Source organism: Poeciliopsis prolifica, unplaced genomic scaffold, assembly GCF_027474105.1.
Source record: "Poeciliopsis prolifica strain line A6 unplaced genomic scaffold, Auburn_PproV2 SCAFFOLD002, whole genome shotgun sequence".
In the NCBI taxonomy this organism is placed as follows: Eukaryota; Metazoa; Chordata; class Actinopteri; order Cyprinodontiformes; family Poeciliidae; genus Poeciliopsis; species Poeciliopsis prolifica.
The window spans coordinates 21598686-21622208 of NW_026562377.1; the positions used below are offsets into that span (position 1 = coordinate 21598686).

General features: G+C 41.0%; 2 protein-coding genes across 4 annotated transcripts in view; one reads left to right on the forward strand and one right to left on the reverse strand.

Annotated features, from left to right (window-relative positions):
- osbpl1a (oxysterol binding protein-like 1A) overlaps positions 1 to 515 on the reverse strand; it is a 31443-nt gene extending 30928 nt beyond the window's left edge. For all 3 annotated transcript variants that reach the window (XM_055048348.1, XM_055048339.1, XM_055048333.1), the window contains exon 1: positions 250 to 515. In XM_055048348.1, the coding sequence (XP_054904323.1) occupies positions 250 to 315 (66 nt within the window). In that variant the 5' untranslated portion in view covers positions 316 to 515. The remainder of the gene's footprint in view (positions 1 to 249) is intronic.
- A 255-nt stretch (positions 516 to 770) lies between these two features.
- impact (impact RWD domain protein) lies at positions 771 to 22010 on the forward strand. The gene is made up of 11 exons (XM_055019883.1): positions 771 to 914; positions 3920 to 4048; positions 4129 to 4181; positions 4312 to 4374; positions 4532 to 4617; positions 8064 to 8189; positions 8260 to 8354; positions 10179 to 10252; positions 13507 to 13597; positions 18775 to 18909; positions 21463 to 22010. The coding sequence occupies exons 1-11, from the start codon at positions 867 to 869 to the stop codon at positions 21520 to 21522; spliced, it is 960 nt and encodes a 319-aa protein (XP_054875858.1). The 5' UTR covers positions 771 to 866; the 3' UTR covers positions 21523 to 22010.
- Positions 22011 to 23523: the final 1513 nt, after the last annotated feature.

The following is a 23523-nucleotide window of genomic DNA, read 5'->3' on the forward strand; positions in this document are numbered from 1 at the left end:
GCCCAGTCCTAAAGCAGTAAAAATCCAATTGCACTACTTACTGTACTTATTCGATAATAAACAAAAGAAAAAAATAAAATAAAATAAACAATAATAATAAAACAGGACACTTGGGTGCTAAAACTTCAAATAATTTACTTTCAAGTGGAATTTAAAGGACATAAAAATCTATTTACACACAAGCAATGATAGTTTTAGTGTTAATGTGATTTGAACTCGCATTTGTGCACGGAAAAAGTCAAGACTTACAGTGTCCACGTCCCGTGGGTTAAAATCCAGCAGCTTCTGTAACAGGGGCCCACCGTGGAGCTGCATGTGACGTTCAAAGCCCCTCGGTGAGCTTCCTGCTGCCCTACTTCACAACGCGGCGAAGAGCCTCCGGCGCATCCCGCTTTCACTCGCTGACAGACGCCAACTTCTCATTTATTGTCTTCTGGCCGCCCTGACGGAGCACGCGGACAAATATGTGTCACAGTGACGCTTCCTTTACACTCACAGCTCTGTCACTGCTGACTGTTTACGCTGAGATCAGCTGATCCGCGCCTCGGCGGAAGTCAGCCGACCGGGCCTTTCAAAATAAAAGGAAGACCCGTTAAAAAAAACATAATATAAGGTGAGAAATGTGAATATTTTCTGGCGACACAATAGAAGACTTACTCTTAGTATGTTGTGCCTCGTTTCATTGTTTTCTTTAAACTCACAAAGTGACGGTAGAAACCGGAAGTCAGAATGCCAGCAGCCTGTGGAGCCACTTTACCCCGGAAGTTGTTCTTCACGGACTGCGAATCTCATTCTTCGTGTTGTCATGAGCCTTACCGCTGAATGATACGTTTTCCCAGCGGGGCCAGGGTTATCAAGATGAATTCATGGCGGATATTATAAATCCAGAGAATGAAGAAGATCTGCAGGCTCAAGTAAGAGACAGAGTGAAGAAAGCAGAGTTTTACAGGAACTGCTGCAGGTTGGCTGCATGGAGCTGGAAGTGATGATCATATTGATAAAAGAAGCAGAGGGACTCACTGCAACTTTGGCTCGAAATCATTTAAAGCCCCAAACCAGATTATCTGTAAAATCCATTAAATTTATTTACTGAAAGTTTATCACTTATACACCATGTTCCAAATTATTATGCAAGTGATATTTTCTCAGATTCTCTTAAATGGACATGGTCAGTATAGTTTTCAAGTCATGAACTATTACAGTATAAATCTAATTTTACTGAACAAAGCTCCCCATGAGAACAGTATTTCTTTCAAAAATAACAAACTCAAAATGCTCTGTTCCAAATTATTATGCACAGCAGATTTTCTAAACATTTTATGGATTATAAAGAACTGCAAACGATCATTCTTTGAATGTGCAGCATTAAGTGGTCACATGCAGTAAAATCAAAACTATTTCAAACATCTTAACAGATGAGTTACATGTCAACAGAGGAAACCTTCTTTGATATCACCTGCACAATTCTTGCATCCATTGAACTTGTGAGTTTGTGGAAAGTTTCTGCTTGAATTTATTTGCAGGATATCAGAAAACCTTCCCAGAGCTGCTGGTTTGATATGAACTGCATTCATCCCTCAGATCTTCTGATTGAGGAAACTCCAAAGGTTCTCAATAGGGTCAGAGGTCAGAGGAGGATGGTGACCACACCATGAGTTTCTCCACTTTTATGCCCATAGCAGCCAATGACACAGTGGTATTCCTTGCAGCATTCATTGTCATGCATGAGGAGGATCTTGGTACTGAAGTTACGGCTCTTCTTTTTGAACCATGAAAGAAAGTGATCAGTTAGAAAGTCCATATACTCTGCTGAGGTCATTTTCACACCGTCATGGATTCTGAAGGGGCCGGCCAGCTCTCTCTCTCTCCCCATGATTTCAGCCCAAAGCATGACTCCACCACCTCCTTGCTGACGTCACAGCCGTGTTGGGACCCAGTGGATGGTCCAGATGGACTATCCAGGGTTGCACAGCAGTCATCAGTGAACAAGTCTGTTTGAAAATGAATCTTTATGTACAGCTGGGCCCACTGCGGCCGTTTCTGCTTGTGAGCTGGTTAGGGGCCTAATAGTCGGTTCATGCACTGCAAGCCTCTGGAGGATCCTCCATCTTAAGGTTTCAGAGACACCAGCAGCTTCTGATAACTATTTGCTGCTTTTAAGGGCATTTTAACAGCTGCTCTCTTAATCCAATGAATTTGTCTAACAGAAACCTTCCTCATTATGCCTTTATCTGTACAAACCATAAATTTAATACTGCAACAAAAAATGTAATCTTGATGACACTTTAATCCAATTTGCATAATAATTTGGAACATGGTGTACAGTACTAAATATCAGTCAATTCATGTTGCTATTTCTGTAAATATGATAATTTAATCAACAAAATAAAAGCATGCCTTCTCAAAAAAAAAAAAAAAAAGCTTCCAGATACCTCTGGTGACATCACATTAGGTCACCGATCAGCTGTTTTATTTTGCTTGTTTTTCTTCCAATTTACCATGCTTTTCATAAAATTCATCCTTCATATGCTTATAATAAGTATAAGTATACATGCATTTGCTTGCCATTGCAAATTGAATGTATTCAATCAGCGTTCTTGTAGAAGTGACCTGATCACACTTCTGACCTCCAACTGAATCTAACCTGCAGCCAATCAGTCACTTTTTCCACCCAGAGCCATGAAGGTTTCAGGGTTTTTCTCCTTTAATAATGAACTGTACCATTTAAAAACTGCATTTTGTGTTGTGTTAAATTGTTTTGATATTCTGAAACACCAAAGTGTGACAAAGATGCAAAAATGCTCTTTTTTGCACCTTAAAGAGGAAACCAAAGTTTCCTCTTTAACTTTGGTCCAAGCAGAGAAAACTGCTCCTTGTAAATGGATGAAGGTCCTGAGTGATTCTCTTCTTCGTACAATTTTAACACCTTTTTTTTTTTGTTGCTCTTGTAATGAATAATCAACCTCCAAATCAGTCAACTTTTGGTGTGAAACACTCTTTCACACCACTGTATGAATCCACCTGATAAGCTGGAATCCTCGATCTGGTGTGAGTCTGGTGTGACTCCACCAGGAACTGAGTGAAGCTTTTGATTTTCATTTTGGTCAGACTGACAGTTGTACAGATGGTACGCCTCCCTGTGCTCTCCTGGTCTTGTGGTTGTCTGAATGTTAGCCCAGCGGACTCACAATCTGCTGATCTGCCCAGTCAGCTGATGAGGTGGATTGATGCAACATATGTCTGAATAGCTGTGAAAAGCTCAGCTCTCTCGGTTTGACTTAGGATTAATATAGTGCTGAGCTAATATTTGTATTTTTTATCCTACATTATTAATAATTGAATAGGAAAAGGTTTTGCGTTTTTTTGTTGTTTTTTACAGAATTTGAAGCGAGTGAAACTAAAACTATGCCACTTGATTAATGTTTTTTTTTTTCATTTAAAGTAAAAAAAATATTTTTTATTTTTGTACAGTTTTGGCGTCATTATTGCTCTGAGGATGTCGCTCTTTTAGCAAATGGCCGTTCTTTTGAATCTGTATCTCGATTTAATGAGTAATCGATTCCTAAATTAGTTGAATAGTTCAATAATCGGTTAATCACGATTAATCTGATTAAATGTTTCAGCCTTAAATGTTTTTGTTTTACAAATATAAATTTAAAGTAGATAGGAATAAAATGGCTCAGTCTGAGAGTTACCTGTTTCTCTTATGATTCTGTCCAGCTCTGCATTGTGAGGAATTGGGCATCACTCCCTTTTATCCATTTTGCTGGAAACAGTTTGTACTGTGAGAATTTTAAAGCCCTCCACTTGTTGAAATTCTGTAATCACAGCGTGGATTAACCAGGGATTAAACTTTGAAGACTCTTAGACTATTTTTTTTGTAATTATTTTGCTTTCTAATTGGATTTTTCTCATTCAGATGGAAGAGGTCGAAGCTTTGTCTTCTATCTACGGAGACGAGTGGTGTGTGATAGACGAAGCGTCCAGGATATTCTGCATCAAAATATCCAGCGACGCCGAGGAGCAGAAACTGACAGCGTGCTTGCAGGTTGAAAATGGGAGGAGAAAACAAAATCTCAAGCGTTTCAGCTTGTTCTAAAACTGTTATTTTCATCTCACTGTGATCAGATAATCCTTCCACCCGATTATCCTAGTGCAGCCCCACCCATCTATCAGATCAAGTAAGGTTATTTGGCTTCTTTTGTCATTTAATGTGGAGGAGATCCCGCTGATTTGAAAGAACAACGTCCCACTCAAAAGCCCGCTCCGCGTCCCACTCAATAACCCTCTGTTTGTTCTCGGCTTTTCTAGTGCCGCGTGGTTGCGAGGCTCCGAGAGGGCCAAATTGGCAAACAGCCTGGAAGACATCTACGTGTGAGTGCTTTTCTCGTAATTTCTGACTTCACAAGGAGATGCTGCGCGGCGATATTAGTCACAACAAAAGCTTTCATTATTCTTTCTCGCAGGGCGCCCGTCTCTGTGTGTGATTTTGAGCTTCCGCCCTCACATGCGACTATTTAATTTTCAACAGGGAGCATGTGGGGGAGAGCATCCTCTACCTGTGGGTGGAAAGAGTCAGAGACTTTCTCGTGGAAAAATCCCACAGCTCGGGACCAGGTGAGGTGTGCGAGAAATGAGTTGCGTGCTATGAGCCCGCAGGTCGGTGAGCGCTTTATAAGTGGCTCCCAAATGGCTTGATGGCGGAGCCGGCTTCATGCTACTCTGAGCGCTTCCTCCCTTCCCCCCCCACCTTCTTCTAATCAGACAAAATTCCTGTCAAAACAGTGCAGCAAAAATATCTGTTTGTGCCGCTATCATTTTAAAAATATAAAGAAATGTTTCTAGAGGTCATGAAAGGTCAACCGGCCCCACAACTTTCTTCCAATCAGACAAAATGGATATCAATCAACTCGACTCAGTTTGTGCTGCAATTTTTTTTTTTTGTATGTGCTGCTTTTGGCTTTGATGATATTAATGAAAGGTCAAAGGTCAAAAGGTTATTTGATTTTATGAAATCAAATAAAATTGGTGTCAAATGTTTGTGCAGCAACAAATTGTTGCAGACCCCCTCTACACCCATGTAAAAGTGGGGTACTGGGGGGGGACCTTTTGACCTTTGACCTTTCATTAATATCTGCAAAGCCAAAGCAGCGCAAATAAAAAAATGTTTGATGCAGAAATGTTTGACGCCAATTTTGTCTGATTTGAAGAAGGTGGGGGGGCAAATTCTCTCAGGTCATTTACCTACATAATAACCACAGACTGTAATGTGTTTTGATGGGAGTTTATGTCCCATTGTGCACAACGATTGGTAGTTCACAACAGTAGAGTTGAAGAATAAAGTTTGCTTTTCTCTGTGTTTTTGTTCTACAGTAAGCACAAACACTTACTGGATGAAGTCCATGTTTCTCTTCATAATTTCTTGGCTAATTTGTTTTGATTTGATATCTGTCTTGTTGCACAAAATCATACCGCATATTTTTGACTAATGTCCAGTGCAAATATCTGTGTGCATCACTAACTTACAAGTAACTTCTCACCGTTTAGCCACATAAAATGCACATTTGAAACTTATTAGACGTGAAATAATCACTTTCGATCCGTCCAAGTCTCAGGTGAAGCCTGATCTAGGTTCTCCTCCCTCCTGCGTTCGGCTTCCTTCCTCACTGACGAATATTTCCTGTGAGAATCTAAAGGCAAACACAAAGCCCTTGTAAAAAAAAAAAAAAAAAATGCTCTGCGCTTTGAGTGACTTCACTGAATTAAGATCCGTATCTTCATAATGCACCCGGTTGCCTCGGTGGAGCCTTTTCCCTGGCAGAAAGCACGACACGAAAAGGCTCCTCAGTTCTGGCTTCACCTGCTAAACGAGGCGTGTTTCTGGGTGTCAGTCTCTCCTCCCTCTGTCTCGGTTATCTGACACCGTGCTCCTACAGAACATTGGCTTTTTAGCTACAAGCCAGATAATAAAAACAAATGGAGCCCGCCTCCCCATTGTGCTGTGTCGTAAGTCATCTTTTCAGTGATTCATGTGTAACTGGTCGCAGCCCTTCAGTCCAGGAGTGGGACTGTTGGCTTATTCATCCAAATGACAGCCACATGGTGGGAGAGAGAGAGAGAGGAAGGAGTGGCGATAAGGCCGAAGCTGCACATTTGACAGAAAAATAAAGAAAATGAAAAAAGGCAGAAGAAATGACACGGCACATGAAAAGTGAGGAGGAATATAAAGGCTTTGATGATGAAGTTTTTTGGATGAATCAGGCCACACTGAAGCAAAACGATGAGCAGCAGAAGGGAAAAAAAAACCAAACATTGGAGAACAAATATTTGTTCAACTGAACATGAAACCCACTAACTTTTAATGGATTTTGGCTTTGTGTGTGTTTCTGTTGGGTGCGCTCTCTCTCCCCCTCTCGTGTGTGTGTTGATTACACTGTAAGATATACTGAGCCTTTCACTATGGGAGTAAACATGAGAAGATCTGCAGTGCACATTTGTCATTTCCTGTTTTCCTGGTGGCCGTGTAAGTTTTAGCAGCGTTTACTTAAAAAGGGGCAGATGAATGGCATTAATGCTCATGTCTGCGTGTTCTTTATCCTCAAGTTTTAATACTCGTGCATTAATGCATCCTATTATGCATGCCAGGCCATGTGCAGCCTTCTTTTTCTGACCTCTGTTTTGGGAGATTTTCTCTTCCTGAAAGGTACATGCTTTTTATGATAATGTTGCATTTGTATCTTCCTTCCTGCGCCCTTGAATGTCTTCCAAAAACGTGTTAATAGCATGTTGGCGAGTCACACATTTGCACTGCGCTGCAATTGGGTGTTAATCCACACTTTAAATCAGTGCCAGTTAGTTTTTTTTTTCAGTTTTTCTTTAAGTAGCATTACTTGATCGCAGTGTGGCATTTCCACCTTCAGAAATGAGAAGCACATCTGCGGCCAGAAGCTTTAAATGAGTTGTGGGGAACAGCGGGAGGAGGTCGGGCTGATTAACTGTCACTTTTCGTGTTTTCATGGGGTTTGTTGAGAATGAGAAACACATATCTCATAAATGGACTTGTTTTCCAACATCTCAATGTTTCTTTGTAGAAAACCCCATGGAGACAATGAGGATAATCAATGTGATATTAGCTGTCAGCAGCGGAGCCTTTGGAGAAATCACACCGTTCATGCTGCGGTTAGATCCAAACTGCACAAGGCCGCTAGCAGAAGTACTGGCACTGCTTCATCCCTGCAGCATAAAACTACACAAAGTACGGCAGTATGCTATAAATACAAATCTGAAAACTGTGGGCTGTATGCAAGTTCACGGTCTAACACGAGAGATGATCTGTGAAAACAACCAGACTCTTCTGCCTGCTCCCTGTGGTCCTACAGCCATCTGCAGAAATGCACCGCTTGGTCAGAAACAACCAATCGGAGCCAGTAGGAGTGTTTTTTTGTTGATGTTTTTTTAGCGCTATTAATCGAGCTCGTGTACATGCTGCTCAGACCCTCCCCTTTTTTCTCTGCTATGTTGCATTTTCTTTGCCACACCAGAGCCTGGTGTGGATGCTAACGCTACTTAGCATGGCCAACAATGACAGTGGATAAACACTTTCCCTGTAGTGTTTCTCCGCCATTAGGACTGCTGCAGCTCTTAGACGAGCATTATTGACCGCGCCTGAGTGCAGAGTTTTGTATGATTTTATTTTGGGATATCAGAGTGTTACAGGTAAAATAAAAAAACATGCCAAATATTTTCAAATGTTAATTGTTTGAAACTAAACCATGGATCTCTCTCTACCTCAGTTGAGGTCTACCTTGCGTCGGTCCGTCACACCAAACCCAAACAAAACACGTTAAAGTCTCCAGCCGGATTGTGACAAATTACTAATTTGTTTTAGCGGTGTGAATACATTTGGATCGCTCTATGTTTTTGCATAAATAATCCCAGAATAGATTGTCAGCTGTCTTAGCATTAACAATCACTGTGCTAATTATAATGGGATTCTCCCCCCCTCCCCCCCCCCCACATTTATGCTCATATTAATACCTTGCGTTTATTTTATTCCTCTGTAGTCATTCAAGAAGAAAAAGTGAACGTAACTGCCGAGGAGGACGTGGGAGACGACGAAGACGTACCTGATTTGCTTGTTCTCAGGGAAAGTGCAGAGAAAACCCACTTCTTCCTGGATCAGGCAAACGGTATAGCTCACTTAAATCGGCACCTGCTCCATTTCCGATAACAAGATTTTATAATTATGCCCACTTACAGATGAAGAGATACCGCCGATTAAACATGGAAGCCCCATCACGGACCGACGCAGCACCTTCCAGCCCCATTTGGCACCTGTGGTCACGCCAAGACAGGTACAACACATGCACAGTAACCTTTATGACAAGAAAAGAATGTCGAAAATTAGACAAAAAACCTCCAAAAACTGTTATAAGAATGGTATATGATGCCTAGAGGGAACTTATGAACTTTTTGTAGTTTGGGTTTGTCTAAATCTTCTGAGCTATGCCGCTGACTGACGTAAAGAAAGATCTGTTTTCCACTTCCTGCATATTAATCTTACTCCTCAGCTCGTCTTAAAAGCTCCCACCTGCTGCAAAATGCTAATTGGTAAAAAATATTAGCAGATGCAGCTGTCCTGCTGGGACGCCACGAAGCGAGATGATAGAGACCCGGGGCAGGCTTCATGCTTTCACGTAATGTTCTTGAAGCACTAAGTGCTACAACTGCTTAAGTAATTTAGAAAAATAAAGAAAGAAATAATCTAAAAAAATGTATGTGTGTGTGTGTATATATATTTTTCTTCCTTTCAAAATTACTTAAGCAGTGCTTCAAGAACATTACGTGAAAGCATGAAGCCAACACAACATATGGGATGCCAGAGCTGCCACAAATGTTTGGGCATTGTGTTGCATGATGCATCCAACACAAAATGCTGTAAGATAGAGGGGCTCCCTGCAAGTTATGTTTTATATGGATGAACGTGTGTATGTGAAACTTATGTGCTGAAAACTATGGCAGTTTTTTGAGCAGATCTGAGCAGCATAATTCTGTCTAAAAACATCCACTTGATGTTTTGTACACTTGAATGAATATTTCCATATGTTCATTGGAATCATCTGATATTATGTGAAAACAAGTTTGTACTTTTGCAATTGATTAACATGGATATTCTATTCTATTCTATTTTACTGCGGATCAGTTTTCTCATCATCAGTGAAAAATAAAATCTGCAATCTTGGCATTAGTGATAGCAGAACAGAAGTTTGGCATTTAATGCTGCTTTCGTTCTATTTTTGTACAGTCATTGTATATTGAGCAATATTACAGCTTTTCATTATGATTCTACACTATTATTTTTTCTCCTGCTCAGGGACCGTAAATGGAAACCATCTTACCATCTTGAGATTGTTTTCTGCATCAGTTCCCTTTTGTCCTACTGAAAATCTGAGTGATATGGCAACAATCTTTGGCCATTTTGTTCTGCCTTTGAGGTTTTATGTTTCTTTCCACGGATAACTACGCTGTTTTGCTTGTAATTTCAGTGATTTTTTAAAAAGTTCTACTTGACTGGGCTTCAAGAAATGTTCCACTTAATTTCATTTCAGGTTAAAATGTACAAAAGGAGGCGCATGTTGAAGTGCCGGTTGCAGATACAAAAAAAGAGTGAAAGAAAGAATAATAATGAAATATTTCAATTCACATCTTTTTATACTTACTGTATCACTAGTTGATCATTGTGTTTCTTAAAACATCACTACAGTCACATGACTGTAGTGATGTAATTTCAGAAAATGCTTGCTCAGCGTTGTGCTATTTTTTGCTTTTGTTTTTTTTTTGTAGCTTCATGCAGAGCATGTGATGCTCTGTAACCATTAGACAGTATTAAAAATGGGCAATAAGTTTTGTTTTACTAGCTTTTACCCAAAAGTTCAGTGTTTGATGTAACGGCCCCTGGCAAATAGCTGAGTAATCTGCATTAGTCAGCAGCGACAGGCTGAACTAAAGGGTTATTCATACCGCAAAGTGCTGCAGGTAGAACTCCTTCAACACTCCTGGCTTTAGTACAACGCTTTATAAACTCTACAGTGAGCGAACAGAGGACGAAGCCGAATGCCAGCAGCCGCCACTCATTACTGTGTTTTTTTTTTTTTTTTTTTTTCCTTTATGTGTTTCAGGTGAAGATGGTCCTGGAGAAACTTTATGCAAACAAGAAGATTGCCAGTGCCACTCATAATATTTATGCTTACAGGTTGGTAGCGTCTAAATCGACCTGATGGAAAATAGGATTTTATGAGTGAACAAAGACGCTACGTCATAAAACATAGTGTCTGAGCAAGACTCCGTAAAGCATTGAAACCTTCCAGTTTGTCTGTTTCATAACGATACTAAACGTCCCTAAAGTTTATTGATTTATGGCTTGCTTGCATAAAGCTACTTTGTAGGCCAAAGTGATGCTGATTAAAATGTACTGGCCGTAAATGTTGTATCATAAAGGTAAACATCACATTAAATTGTCCCAGAACTTATTGCGATAAATTATAATTTTGTTGTTTTGAGACCATTTTCAATTTTGATGTTTTGAGACCATTTACCATTATTACAAATATATTTATAATAATGGCACAAAAATGCAAGAACACATTCTTAAGGATCAATAAACTTTAAATTTTAATGCACATTTGAGCACTGGAACTGGAGTTCATTTTAAATATCCAAAATAAATAAAGAAAACGACAGAAACAACAAATGAAATGAATTATGAACTCTGTGTAAACAAAATTATCTTTAAAAAAAAGGGGATAGTTGAGACCAGAATGACTTTTATGACTTTTATCATTCAGTCTTTGGTAAAAAGTGAGAGAAAAGAGAAAACCAATGAATCAAGCAAATAAAAATTAATGAGTTTCTTTTTATTTATCATGTGATTAAGTGATTCATTGTTTATTATGACTAATTGAACCTCTCATTTATGGTTGGGTCTTACAGCTTCATGGGAAGCTGCTGGTTGTTTGGTCAGAGTTCACAAAGTGACCATCAAATATGGAAGAAACGAACAAACATTCAATGCAATGAAACCAAAATGAACCTCCGAACACCACAGCTTTCTGTAAAACTTTGCGCTTTTATCTAAATATGCACAAAATTGGCCTTGCCATGAGCAACACGCTGGTTTCTTCGCAGGGGTCCCTCATGAAACCCACTTTAGATGGCAGGCTGCTGCATCAAGCAGCTTTATGATTCACTCTCCTGATATCCTTTTTAACAAACAGCGCAGTAAAATATTACTGTTTGTTTGCCCACAGATTACTCCTGTTTGCTTTTTCCACGTGCGAGTCGTTCACATCGTCAAACAATTTTTAATATCAGACAAAGACAAATTTAAGCCGAGTCAACACAAAATGCCCCTCATTTATTAAACGGCAAAGCGTTTTAAGCTGATCTGACCGTCTGTGAAAATATATTTCGCAGCTTTTTTAAATTCTCACATGTCTGTTTACAGGCTGGGTTGAAATTCCAGTGCGACTGCGGCGTTCTTCGGTTCAGTCTCACCAGCAGCAGTCGGGCCTTTTTACTGCACCTTCACAATCGATACGTCACTTAGATTGAATCTGACAACATGAAGAAACCTGAAAGGCAAAACATCATGTCCCTATCCCAAGAAACAGAGTGGATTGTGAACATTTTTTAAGAAAAGTCTCAAGACTTTTGGAAGCCGGCAAACCACAGTGAGGGTTTGTACTTAGACAATTTATCGAGGAGGCCTCAAAAAGACTTTTGAGTGATTCGCACTGTTACAGTTTAGTTTCTTTCATACCCGGAAGACTTGCCTTTGTCGACAGAATTAAGAGTTTTGGTCTGCAGCAGGAAATCGTGAAGGAAAATGTCCTTTTATTGGTTTGTTATTACGGGTTTTATGCAGCAGGATAAAAAGCAAGTCTACCTTTTACAAGTTTGGGATAAAAAAAAAAAGAAATAGTCTGGACTTAAAACTTAAAAGCTATTGATGCCCCCAAACCCTTTAATGTGCCTATATTGGGAGCTTCATTAAAGCTGCAATAAATGTAACTTTTACAAAAATTTGTTTTTTTTTTTAAATTTTTTATTAATTAATTAATTTTGTTTTTTTTTACATATTTGTTAAAACTGTCATGACGTTACAACATGAGACAAATAACGTGTGAAAAAATTCAGGTCCTCCACCTCCTTCCTGAGTCACTTTTGTTTGAAGGAAAGCACCGCTCCCGGTCATAATCGACCAATCAGAGCCAAGAGGAGGGGTTTAGTGCTGTCGGTCACTTTGTGTATGTGCTGCTAAATGTGCTCTATGACAACTAGAGGAAAGCTGTCATCATCATTGGTGGCTATGCTAAGTAGCCTGAGAATTCATAGCTCACTGTTGGGGGAGGATCTGAGCGACGCATACATGAGGGTTATTGACAGCCCAACAATTGATTGGTTGTTTCTGACAGAGCTGTTGTGTATTTGACTTTTGGCAGCAGGATAATAGGTGGAAAGCAGAAGAGCTAAACTTTTTCACACATTATCTGTCTTATATTATAATGTCATGACATGGTGATAGTTTTGACAAATATTAAAAAAAAACATATTAAAAAAAAGTTCATATTGCAGCTTTTCTAAATATGAATAGTGCTTTCTTTTAAAGTCTTTTATGTTAAAAAATACATATAGTCACAAAAAAGCAAAAAGAAACCAAATCTATGAAGGGGCGAATACCGTTTTCACTGCTCTGTTCATGTTTATCCGTCATAAATGTAACTTCTGTAACGACTCCGCTGACAGAAAGGCTTTTGATTGCACAAACCTGTCAGCTCACGTCGGGGTTCGTTACAGTTTGTGTACAGTCTGTCTGATGTTATCAATCAGAATTCATTTAACTTTAGCGTTTTTGTGCTGCTGCAGATTTCTGCGTGCAGACATCCCTCCTCATGGCAACGCTGAATCCACAGAGCCTCCTCCTCTCGCGAGGAGATCCAAATTAACTTCTGAACCAAAGCGTATTCTTTGGAACAATTGTTGTGAGCTTAATATTGAAATTAGCTCTTCATCCTGGAGTTAGTGCTACAGTTTGTCTCATTAGTGGAGAGGAAAATGAGACAATCTACTCCTCTGAAGGGACTGCTTTAAAATGTCAAACAGTTCTGGAGCAAATGAGAGCCCCCTCACCCCCCACTTCACACATCCTGCCAAACTGTGGCTGCACAGTGTGTGTGTGTGTGTTTGTGGCTCCTGACGCATGTGTCCATGCACTCTCTTTTTTTGTTGATAACACGGCCTAATGAGGTCAGCGTCGGACTGCCTGGGCGGCCATTACTCACTAGGAAACAGAGATGCTGACATTTAGACTGCCAAGCGAAGTTTCTCTTGTGAAGAGGCCGCCGCCGGTTGTCCCGGCGCCACCCTCTGACCTGAGCGTCCGCCAACCTAATGCCAAACCGTTGATGTCGTTCTCCCTCTCTCTCTGTCTCTCTCTCTCTGTTGCAGGATTTACTGCGAGGACAAGCACAGCTTCCTCCAGGACTGCGAGGATGACGGCGAGACCGCCGCAGGGGGCAGATTGCTTCACTTGCTGCAGGTTATCACTTTCGTCTGGTCCGCGCCTGTCGTTCAGCCGCACGCCAAGCGGCCGCCGTTGTTTGAAGCAAAGACCCCAAAAGAGTTGACAAAATTGTTTCCAGCGCAGGACGCACAAAGCTTTTATTTAACCTTTTTTCTTGTTTTCTCTTCGCTCGGTATTGATGTCACATTTCCATCGTTTAATCCGCCGGCCGCATTCAGCTTTTTGTTGCTTTTGCATGTTTAATTGGTGTCTGTTCTGAGCTGGCCTGGTAATTTTCACAGCCTGCATAATTTGGCGTCTGCTGCGACTTTTACTCAGGGTTTGTTATCAGTAAGCAGCTCTCAAGAGAGCGCTGCAACATAAAGCCGAACACTTCTGGCTGTTTAATTTATCTCTCAAAAAAAAACCTGATGAATGAAGCATAAATGAGATCTTAAACAGTTAAGAATGGGTGTGGATTTAAGCACAGCGATTGGATTTTTTTTTTCTTCTTATTGCACTCTAGTACGAGAATCTATCTTGTAAAAAGGACATCTACGTCCAACACAAATTAATTCTAACAAAAGTACCTTGGGCCCATTTATTACTGTTACAACACGCGGCAGCTGGAAAAGTACAGTGTGAATAATAATTGTAAAAATGACAGAATTAGATTTAGTTGCTCCAGTTTCAGGTCTGTGCTTCTTCTTCAAACATGCAGATGTGTCTTGAAGATAATTGGCACAATCTGCTTTTGTTTTTAGGTCAGGAAAAACAGCACAACTCACTTATTTAAGATAGCAATATGTGACATGCACGTCAAAATAAAATATCACTGTTAGAAATCTCAGCCAAATCCACTTCTTCATATGTGTGTGTGCTGCTACAGTGACGACAGCCTTCGCTGGAGCTAGTAGCTAATCGTTAGCTACGATTTTATTACAATGATATGGTTGCAGTTAAATTTACTATAGTTCTTTGACTCTTGGATGTCAGGTGTTTTATTCAGATATTGCCTTGCAGAAGTTATGAGGTGTACAAGTCTTTTTATTGCCCAGATGAAGAAGTTCAAGCTTCATGCTAAAATCATTAGCATTTCTCCAAGAAGCCTAATTTGTTGGAATGATTTTGGCACTGTGAAATAAATATCTGACAAATTGTTGAACTCTGTGCCCTTGAAGAGAGAATGTGACAGGCACTGGATTTCCCATGGAAGAATGAAGCACACACACCTCCAAATCGTGCCAAGGGTCTCTTTAGGAAAATGGCTGTGCAGTTGCTTCAGTTTTGGCTGCTAAGCAATAAAGAGAGACAGATCCTGATCAAAACTCATAATGTGCAGGAGTTGCACATGTCGGATGTTTGCACCAAAATGTCTTTGCCTTATGAGGAGGAGGGTGAGAAGAAGGGGCATAAACTGAACACTCCCAGAGTTTATCATATATTTACACAATCAGTTGTTTATAGTGTCTACTACAAGGACTAAGCTCTTTTTTACAAAATATGATCAAATATTGCCCTGGATCTATTGAACGTCTCCCTGGTTGTGCAGCGTTGACAGAGCAAAGAATCCCTCCTCGTCCTCACTTCTGAAAAACTCACTGACATATCCTTTTCTCCCCACCAACACCTTGACGTTCACCCCAAAGTATGTGTTTCCATAACGTCTTATTATTTGTGACAAGTTTCAAACTTGGGGCATTTCTCACCTTGTCTGGTGTCGTTGCCGCCTCCATCCCAGGGTTTGTGAAATAGGACTGAAAACTTTGAGCAGAGGAGAAAAAATGGGTACAACTTCACGTTTTGAAATTTGATAAATCCCGCATGTTGCTTAAGATTGTCCGGTTTTATCGATGTCCACATTGGGGGATTTAGTCATGCTGTTGTATTTACATTTACATTTGTTTGCGCTTATGTCCAAAGGAAATTTTAATACACAAAGAGCGACAGGGGCATGTTTGACAAAATGGATTCAGGAAATGTGTGAGAATAGCAACTCTGCTTTTACTTTCACAAGTCAAGTGAAGCCCAACAAAGTCAAATACTCATGTTTCTATAATATCTCATAAATGGAACATTAAATTTCTGTCATATTAGCAAGGGATAGTCGCAGACTTTTTTTTTTTTTGCAAATTACAAGTGATTTTGCTCTCTGCTCAGCTTTGTGCTCATCCTTCCAGAGAAATTGAATGAATGCATATTTAAACACCACCGCGGAGGCATTACGCAAAGTTTCTTTGGCTCAGAACTTTGTTCACTCCAGTTTGGTCTCCGTTATTAATCCCGTTATTTCTGATATCAAACAGGCGTTTGTCCCTTGGCTGTGCTGTCAGATGGCACCGTGATTCACACACACACAAACACACACACTCTCCCACATCGCACTAAAAACGTCCAATTGTCCTCACACTTTTTGTTTCTCTGTAACGCTGAATGAAAGCTGGTGTGAGAAGAAGAAAAGAAAAAAGTTTTCGCCGTAATAAAGGCTCAGCCGTGACTCGGAGCGGTTCTGTCATTCTCATTACCAGCAGGTGCTGCGTGGTGTCAGAGCTCTTCCAGATGAGGTCCGTGACTCTCGCCAGAGTTCACACTCATTCGGGAGGTGACGGCAGCCGTCTGGGTGGAGGTTCGGGGAGGGGGATGGGTCGGCTTCTCGTTGCAACGTCTGCGATTTGCCGCACTGAATTCAGATGAATCAATCTGTTCGCCTCCCAAACAGTGAGACGTGTTTTAGAGCAGATCCAGTAATCTGAAGTGAGCTCGGAGAACTTTATCATGAAAGGATAAACTGATGTCACTCTTGTTTGTATCATCCGATCTCATTGTTTTCCTGCTCGTACGTAATCCTGGAAAACGCAGGGAATGAATGATCAAAGTCTGCAGGTTGGCAGAGGAGCAGCAGCGCGGCGTCTCCTTCCAGGCCGTTTGTTGTTTTGTTGTTTTTTTTTTTGTTTTTGCGTGGCGTTTCAGCTCACGTTCGCTGCTCTCTCATGTGTCTCATTATCATACACGAGCTCTGAAAACCAGGAGTACGCTGTCTTCTGCCAAAAACTCATTAAACGACAGATAGATTTTGTGATCAGGTCAGGGGTCAGCAACCCGCGGCTCCAGAGACTTGAAATTTAATATTTATTCTACACATTTTTATAGCATTGGAAAACGTTAAGAATGACTGTGTCATGTTTGTACTCCTACAGAAACCATACGGAAACAAAACATATATTTCCCACCCCCATCTGTTTCCATTTTCCAACATTTTTGAAAAGGCTCTTGAGAGCCACAAGGGCGCTTCTTAAAGAGACAGCAGCCCAATTTCAAGGTGTCGAATTGCTGACCAAGTTTTATTTGGTACATGGAGTGTGTTTTGTAACCACTGATTGCATTATAAAATGTATGCTTCCCTTTAAGAGAGAAGCATACGTTAAGTATCAACAAAATGGACGTGCGTTCAAGCAGCATCTTTTCTGTCATTAAAATGCTAATTCATTTCATTCTCATCTGTCTTCAGAGTCTCATTGATTAATATGCTGATCACTTTTGCGCTCAATGTGCAGTTATTGTTGCAACATTACAAAGATTGGCTCTTTTGCCCAAATATGGTCGTTCCTGGTTCCTTGGTGGATAAAAGGGAGAAAAGCTACCACTAGGGGAAATAATTCATTATAAAACAGCCACTTCCAAACCAGTGCCTAACATACCTGCTCTTCTTCTTTCTTTCTTTTTTTTTATCATTTCTTTACACTCCACAGCCTTTTTTTTTTCTTCTAACACTAGCACAAATAAAACCAGGAAATAACAGGGACTTATCTCGTCCGTATCAGCGTCTGACCTTTCTGCTGTAACGGCCTGATAGCATCAGGTCTTCCAGCCCATCTTTCACGACACGCTGGTTAATGTTCTACTAGTGGCGCTCCGGAGGTGCTGAGGCATTTACGAGAAGAGCTCTCTTCTTTCGGGCGTGTTTTCTCCAATCTCATCGCTCCCTTTCGAGCGCCGTCACCCGTTTCCTCCTTTAGATTTGTGCCAAGCGAATGTGGACGTGTTCGGCGATGAATAAAGATGGATCTGATTCAGGCGGGCTTTCAGCCAGATGTGAATGGATCCCCCTCGAGTCACAGATTGCACTTTTTGTTTGCGTTGCAGCTCAGAGAGAAACGTTTGCCCTCTTTTTGTTCCTGAGAAGAGAAATTGTTGCGAACGGTTTTGTCAGCAGTGTTCCCTGAAGGCAGCATCGTCTTACAGTGGTATAAAACGTGGTTAAAAAAATAAATAAAAGATGTTCCGAGTCAGTTGGTTGTTGAAGATAACGGCGAATCAGATCAAGTACAAGAGCAAAAGGAAGAATACAATGAAAACTGTGAGCTTTTCGTTTCAAACCAGCTATTGTCGAATTTCATTTTTGCTCCAGGATTGTCCGAACTGCATCGCCAGGCATTCCTTGTGGCACAATTAAACTCAGAGCTGACAAGTCAATTATTTGAATTCCTTTCTTAGACAGGAACCCAGTTCCTCCATTATTATTATTATTATTATTATTATGGTCACAGTTTTGATTACAGACACTCCCAGTGAGTGACGAGTCCTTTCCAACGAGAAAGGCTCCTGCTCTGAGCAATTTCCTTCTGACCTGCTGGAGAGGAAGAAGATTAATTTCCAAACCTTCATAGTGTTCACTGGAGAACGTCTGAAAAAGCGGCTTGCGAACGCCACGTTTCTGCGTTCTCATGGAGACGCGAGAAGTCTCCTGATGCGTCCGCAGAGACTTCATTATTCGACAAGACGGGAACTTTCCTCTGTCTTTTCAACCGTTGTTTTCATAATTTAGTTGGTAGTGAATTATTGGTTAAAATGATTAATAATTACATAAACCAGACACCAACTAGAGTTCTGATTCCCAGCTATTTTGATGCCACCAGGTGAGGATGGTAACGTTTTTGGTTTCCATAATTCTGACTCACAACATTACAAAGTAAACAGTTCTCCTCTGATCTTAAGCAGAAATCAGAATCATGACAATATTAAACATTTTCAATCCCGTCAGTTCTGATCGTCAGACCCCTGACTTTAGATTGGCAGCTGCGACTGAAACATTTCATTCCAATCCATCCGCCATAACACATCTGGTGTGAAATATTCAGCTGCCAGGGAGAGGTGACATGACGGCTTATCTGGAATTTGCAGTCACTTCGCCTCTTGTGTTTGTCTCGCTGCAGATTCTGGACGTGCGGGATGTCATGGTGGTCGTGTCTCGGTGGTATGGAGGCATTCTGTTGGGGCCCGACCGCTTCAAGCACATCAACAACTGCGCCAGAAACATCCTGATGGACGAGGGATATGTCGCCTCCACGGTGAGACACTGGAGGGCAATTTTTTATTGCTAATTTTGTTGGATTTAATTGAACTACAACACCTGTAATGAACACGAAGGAGTCTTCATGAATGTTTATGACTGTTGTCGTGAAGAGCTGTTCGGTAAATAATGACACTTTTAATGCAATGTAGACCCTTTTAGTGAATTTTAAAGGAAAGTTTTAGTACAGTCTTGCATTGAAAGTGTTATTTACCGAATAATTCAAAGTCGGCCATTTTAATGGGCTTTTAATGCGAACTGAGACCAACGTTTGTGGGTCGGACCAGAGTTCGCTTTTTTGTTCCGCATCAGAGTTCGATTGTTCACACCTCCCCAAACGAACAGGATCAAACCGGGCTGGTGTGAACAGTAGAGGATAAGTCGTCAGATGCTATCAAATCACTTTGTTTAAAAGCAGTGTTGAGTTTTCTCTCTGCTTCTTACACCATTTTACCTCAATACAAAAGGGTTGAGCGAAATCCTCTTTCTGGAGAACCTCATTAGCTCCTTTCACGAACGAGTGCTTGGTTTCAGCCAAACGCTTCGTCCCCGTCGGACTTCGGACCCAGACTGTGACAACCGATTCACGCTGGCTGGCTCTGCAGGGAGATTTAAACTCACAGGAGATTTAAACTAATTGTTCTTCCTAAATGAAACTCCTACCGGCCCATCAAGAGTCTGTCTGAAGCTTTTTGAGGAGGTCAGAGAGGCAGTTCAGTTTTCCTGATGCATATCTTGATAAAAGACAGCTACAGCTGTGTGACAATGGCACAGTTAATGAGGGCCCAATGAGACAGAGACTTTTTTCCCCCTTTTCGCTGTTAACATTTCAGAACTCAACGCGAGCTACAATAGATTAATAATAGCTCCAGTACTAATTACAACTTCCCTGCCTGATGCTTCCTTGAGTAAATCTCTCCTGGTGAATGTTTTCATTCATAAAATGGCTGACTAACTAATAATAAAAAAATATGTTCTGCGGCTTTATAAGGCTGTTTGTTCTGTAACAAACCTCTGCGGCCTTTCTAAAGCAACTGGATTTATACAGAGACTAAATTACACACATTTAAATGCTAATAGCTAATTACGCACCTACTGGATACAGTTGTTGCGATTAATACCAAGCACAAAACACCTTTTATTTGCCATAGACGTTTTATAAACGATGGGGAGTTTTAATTCCCCTACATTCTGAGCTGCTTCTTGTGGCTGTGCATTGACCAAAATGGGCAGAGGTGACAATTTCTGACTATAATCACAAAGGCGCAACATCGAGGCATCCAACATGAGGTCAGTTCGGATGTATTTTGGTCACTTTTCACGCGCCTGGTCATTAATTAACAACACATTACAATTCAACGGTGGCAAAAGGGGGAAAAAATGTTCCCTTGATTATGTAAGTGGTCGCAAATTATCATGAGGGAAATGTGATTGTCTCAAACGAGCTTCATGCCGATGTTTTCGGTCGGTGTGGAGAGCCCTGGCTCTCCTTCCTAATGGCTGCGCAGATTGCGACGGCGAAGCCTCTTCTCTGGGGATAATTCGTGTTATTTTTAATCTGCGGGCATTTTTGATACGCTTGCGATTCAAACGGCTTGCCCACACAAAGGGGAGACGTGAAATAGCGAAACACAAGGCAGCTGACGCTCCTTCCTGTCAGAGTACAGATGTGTTGTAGTATTTGTTTGTTTTTGACCTGATGGCGATCCCGACGTCCCCAGAGTGAGGGGATTTTTCACCGTGGGCAGAGATCCAATTAGGAACAGGGTGAGACTCATAAAAATTGTTTTAAAAAAATGGCTAGCAAAGAATCTTGCAAATGAATTTATTTAAGAAAAGAAACAGAAAACATAATTAACCCTGACACTGCAGCCGTTTCCATTTCCTACTGATTGAAACCTTATTAACAGCATCTTTTTTTATGCCCCCTCTTGTAGAAGAGCTCTGCCAAAGTTGATGCCGAAATTGGATGAAATCTCCTGGCACCAGAACTGGGAGCTAGGAAGTAAAACAAAAATAAAATCCTTAGCGAAAACAAGCTGGACGTCCATTTTTACACCTGGAGAGCAAAAGATTTCTGCCAGTTATTTTGCAGGATGAGTCACTTTATAAACGGTTTGCCAGAACTCAAGAGGAAAACCTGCGTTTAATCACCAGATCACCTTTGTATGCATGACTGCTCAGGAATTTGACATTTTTTGGGAAACATTCGCCTCCCCGCCATATGCGACGGAGCCGGGGCGGCCCGCGACCCGGGAAGCGTCGCGGGCAAGGCGGGGGATGTTTGATAAGAGTACTTAGGAATGCAATGTTTAGTTTGATGCAATTATTAGAATACATTAGAGCAGTGTGGTGCACGTCAATCACCGCATTGTAATTTGCACATTTGCACACGCAGCGGGAGTTTGGGCTGGAGAGTGTGTCACGAGCCACAAAGCGGCACTCAAACATTTTTGCGAGAGGAAAAAGCTCTGGCACAGTTAAATGGAGCACCATGGCAAAATAATCATTAGTCTGCTCGTTCTCTAATTCCGTCCTCTTTGTTTCACAGGATGAGGCCTGCAAGTCGGGAGCAAAGACCAAGAGACCGAAAAGCAAGAAGGCGAAGTGAAGTTCAGAGGAAACACGGATTCGGTTGGCTTCTTAAATAAACGAGAAGCCTCCCGTTTGTGTTGTCGGGGAGTTGAATTCGGTTTCTTATCTCGTTAATTGTCATTTCTTTTCAAATAATTTATTAAAGTGCCTTGCGAAAAATATGTAAAGTGTAACCAACCTCCAGATTTACTTTGATTTTTGCTGAGGAAATGTCTAAATTTGGATTTTATGGTTCTGTCTTCCAAACAGCATGATACTGCCAACACCGTGTTTCACCGGTTGTTAAGAGGGGTGTCAGGTATTTTTTGCCACCTTCTTGCTTTTGGCCAGTGCATATCGGACAAGAACGACCAAAAAAAGGTTCTTTTATATTTTCACCTGAAGAGACTCCTTTTAAGGCCTATACTCTATCTATCTTACTGTACTGCATGTATTTACACTGATATTTTTGGAAGCCACACAGGAAACATATTCTATCAAGAACAAGCTTATGCTGGTTCTTTATATGGTTCTGATTTTTGCTGAGACGAAATTCTGTAATTCTACGCGTTATTTAAGGGCTTCGGGGTAAAAGATAATTAACACAAACTCACGCCACACTTTTCAGATTTTCAACCCCACACAGGACAGTTACCCACTAATTCATTTTGGTTTATCACTTTCAATGATACAAGAAACAAAAACCCCTGACGTTTCTGGTTTTAACATGCAACAAAAAACAAACCGCACTTCTCTACGATGCTGAATCCTCAGAGTCTGAAATACCTGAGAAGTCTTCGATGACGTGTTTACAGCTGGACTTATTTAATTTTAAAAAAACATGACGTCAACAGACTGCTGGGTTTTTGTTGAGAAAAACAAAAAAGAAGAAAGACTTTTTCTCCAAAAGTTCAACTTCAGAGTTCGTCTTCCATCCAAATCGGAAGCCGAGCTAAAATTTCATGCGCAGTTTGTCCAGAATTTCACAGAAACGTGCCGATACACATCAGTGCTCAACAAAATGAAGCATCACCCCCACAGACGCCCTCTCCCTCTTTCCCTCCATCTCACACACACACACACACTCACATTATTCATATGCCCAATTTCCCCATCCGCATCTGACATCCACATGAAGCCTGTTAAATATTCAACTTTTCCCAGCTCCCCGTCCTCTCAGAGCGTTTACTTCCCTCCGACTCCTCCGGGGGTTTCTCCTCCGCCTCCTCGGCTCTGGTGACACTCCAGCTCACCCAGGTCACCGCCGTGCATGCTAAGGCAACTTCTCCCCAACTCACCTCAGGAGTTTGCCGAATAGGTTCTCCATCAGCTGTCGTCACGAAAACATTCGCCGTTGTATGATATAAGTTCTGAGACCCGGGGAGATAAAAGAGGCACGTATGGCAGACTGGCATTTCATTTAAATGATAAGAGACACACACACACGACACATGCTGGATTTCTGCTCATTTCAGCGATTAGGACTAATCACAACTAATTCACTTAGCGGAGATTTCTATATCCCTGACAAGCTGTCATCACGCTGAACCCAATCATCTCAACTCATAATCATTTTTCTTTTTTGGGGGCGGGGGACTTGTAGTGATCTCATATTCATACTGAAGACTGAGAAGAATAATTAGCTGTCTTAGGGTTACACATTTCACTTCCTGCTGCTGATTGAGGTGACGCTTATTGGAAGAACTGTGACATCCTGGAAGACAGATTGGAGATATATATATTTTTTGTGCTCTAATGTGTGTGTACCGTAGATATGTACAATACAAGCATGTTTCCAGTTAAGAACCACAAGTACGGAAGCTCAAAGCACCCAATGTTTACAAAAGTGTTGGGAAAAACCAATAAATGCACAGCCTGGTCCAAAACAAAAGTCACTACCTGGATTCAACTAAGCAAAATAAATGGGTTTAATGATTTGATTTTTAACGAAGGGTTAAATCATCAGCTCACATCAAGCTGGGGAAACGTCTAAGGAGATTGTAGAAACTACTAAGAACTGACCGACCCGTTAAAAACC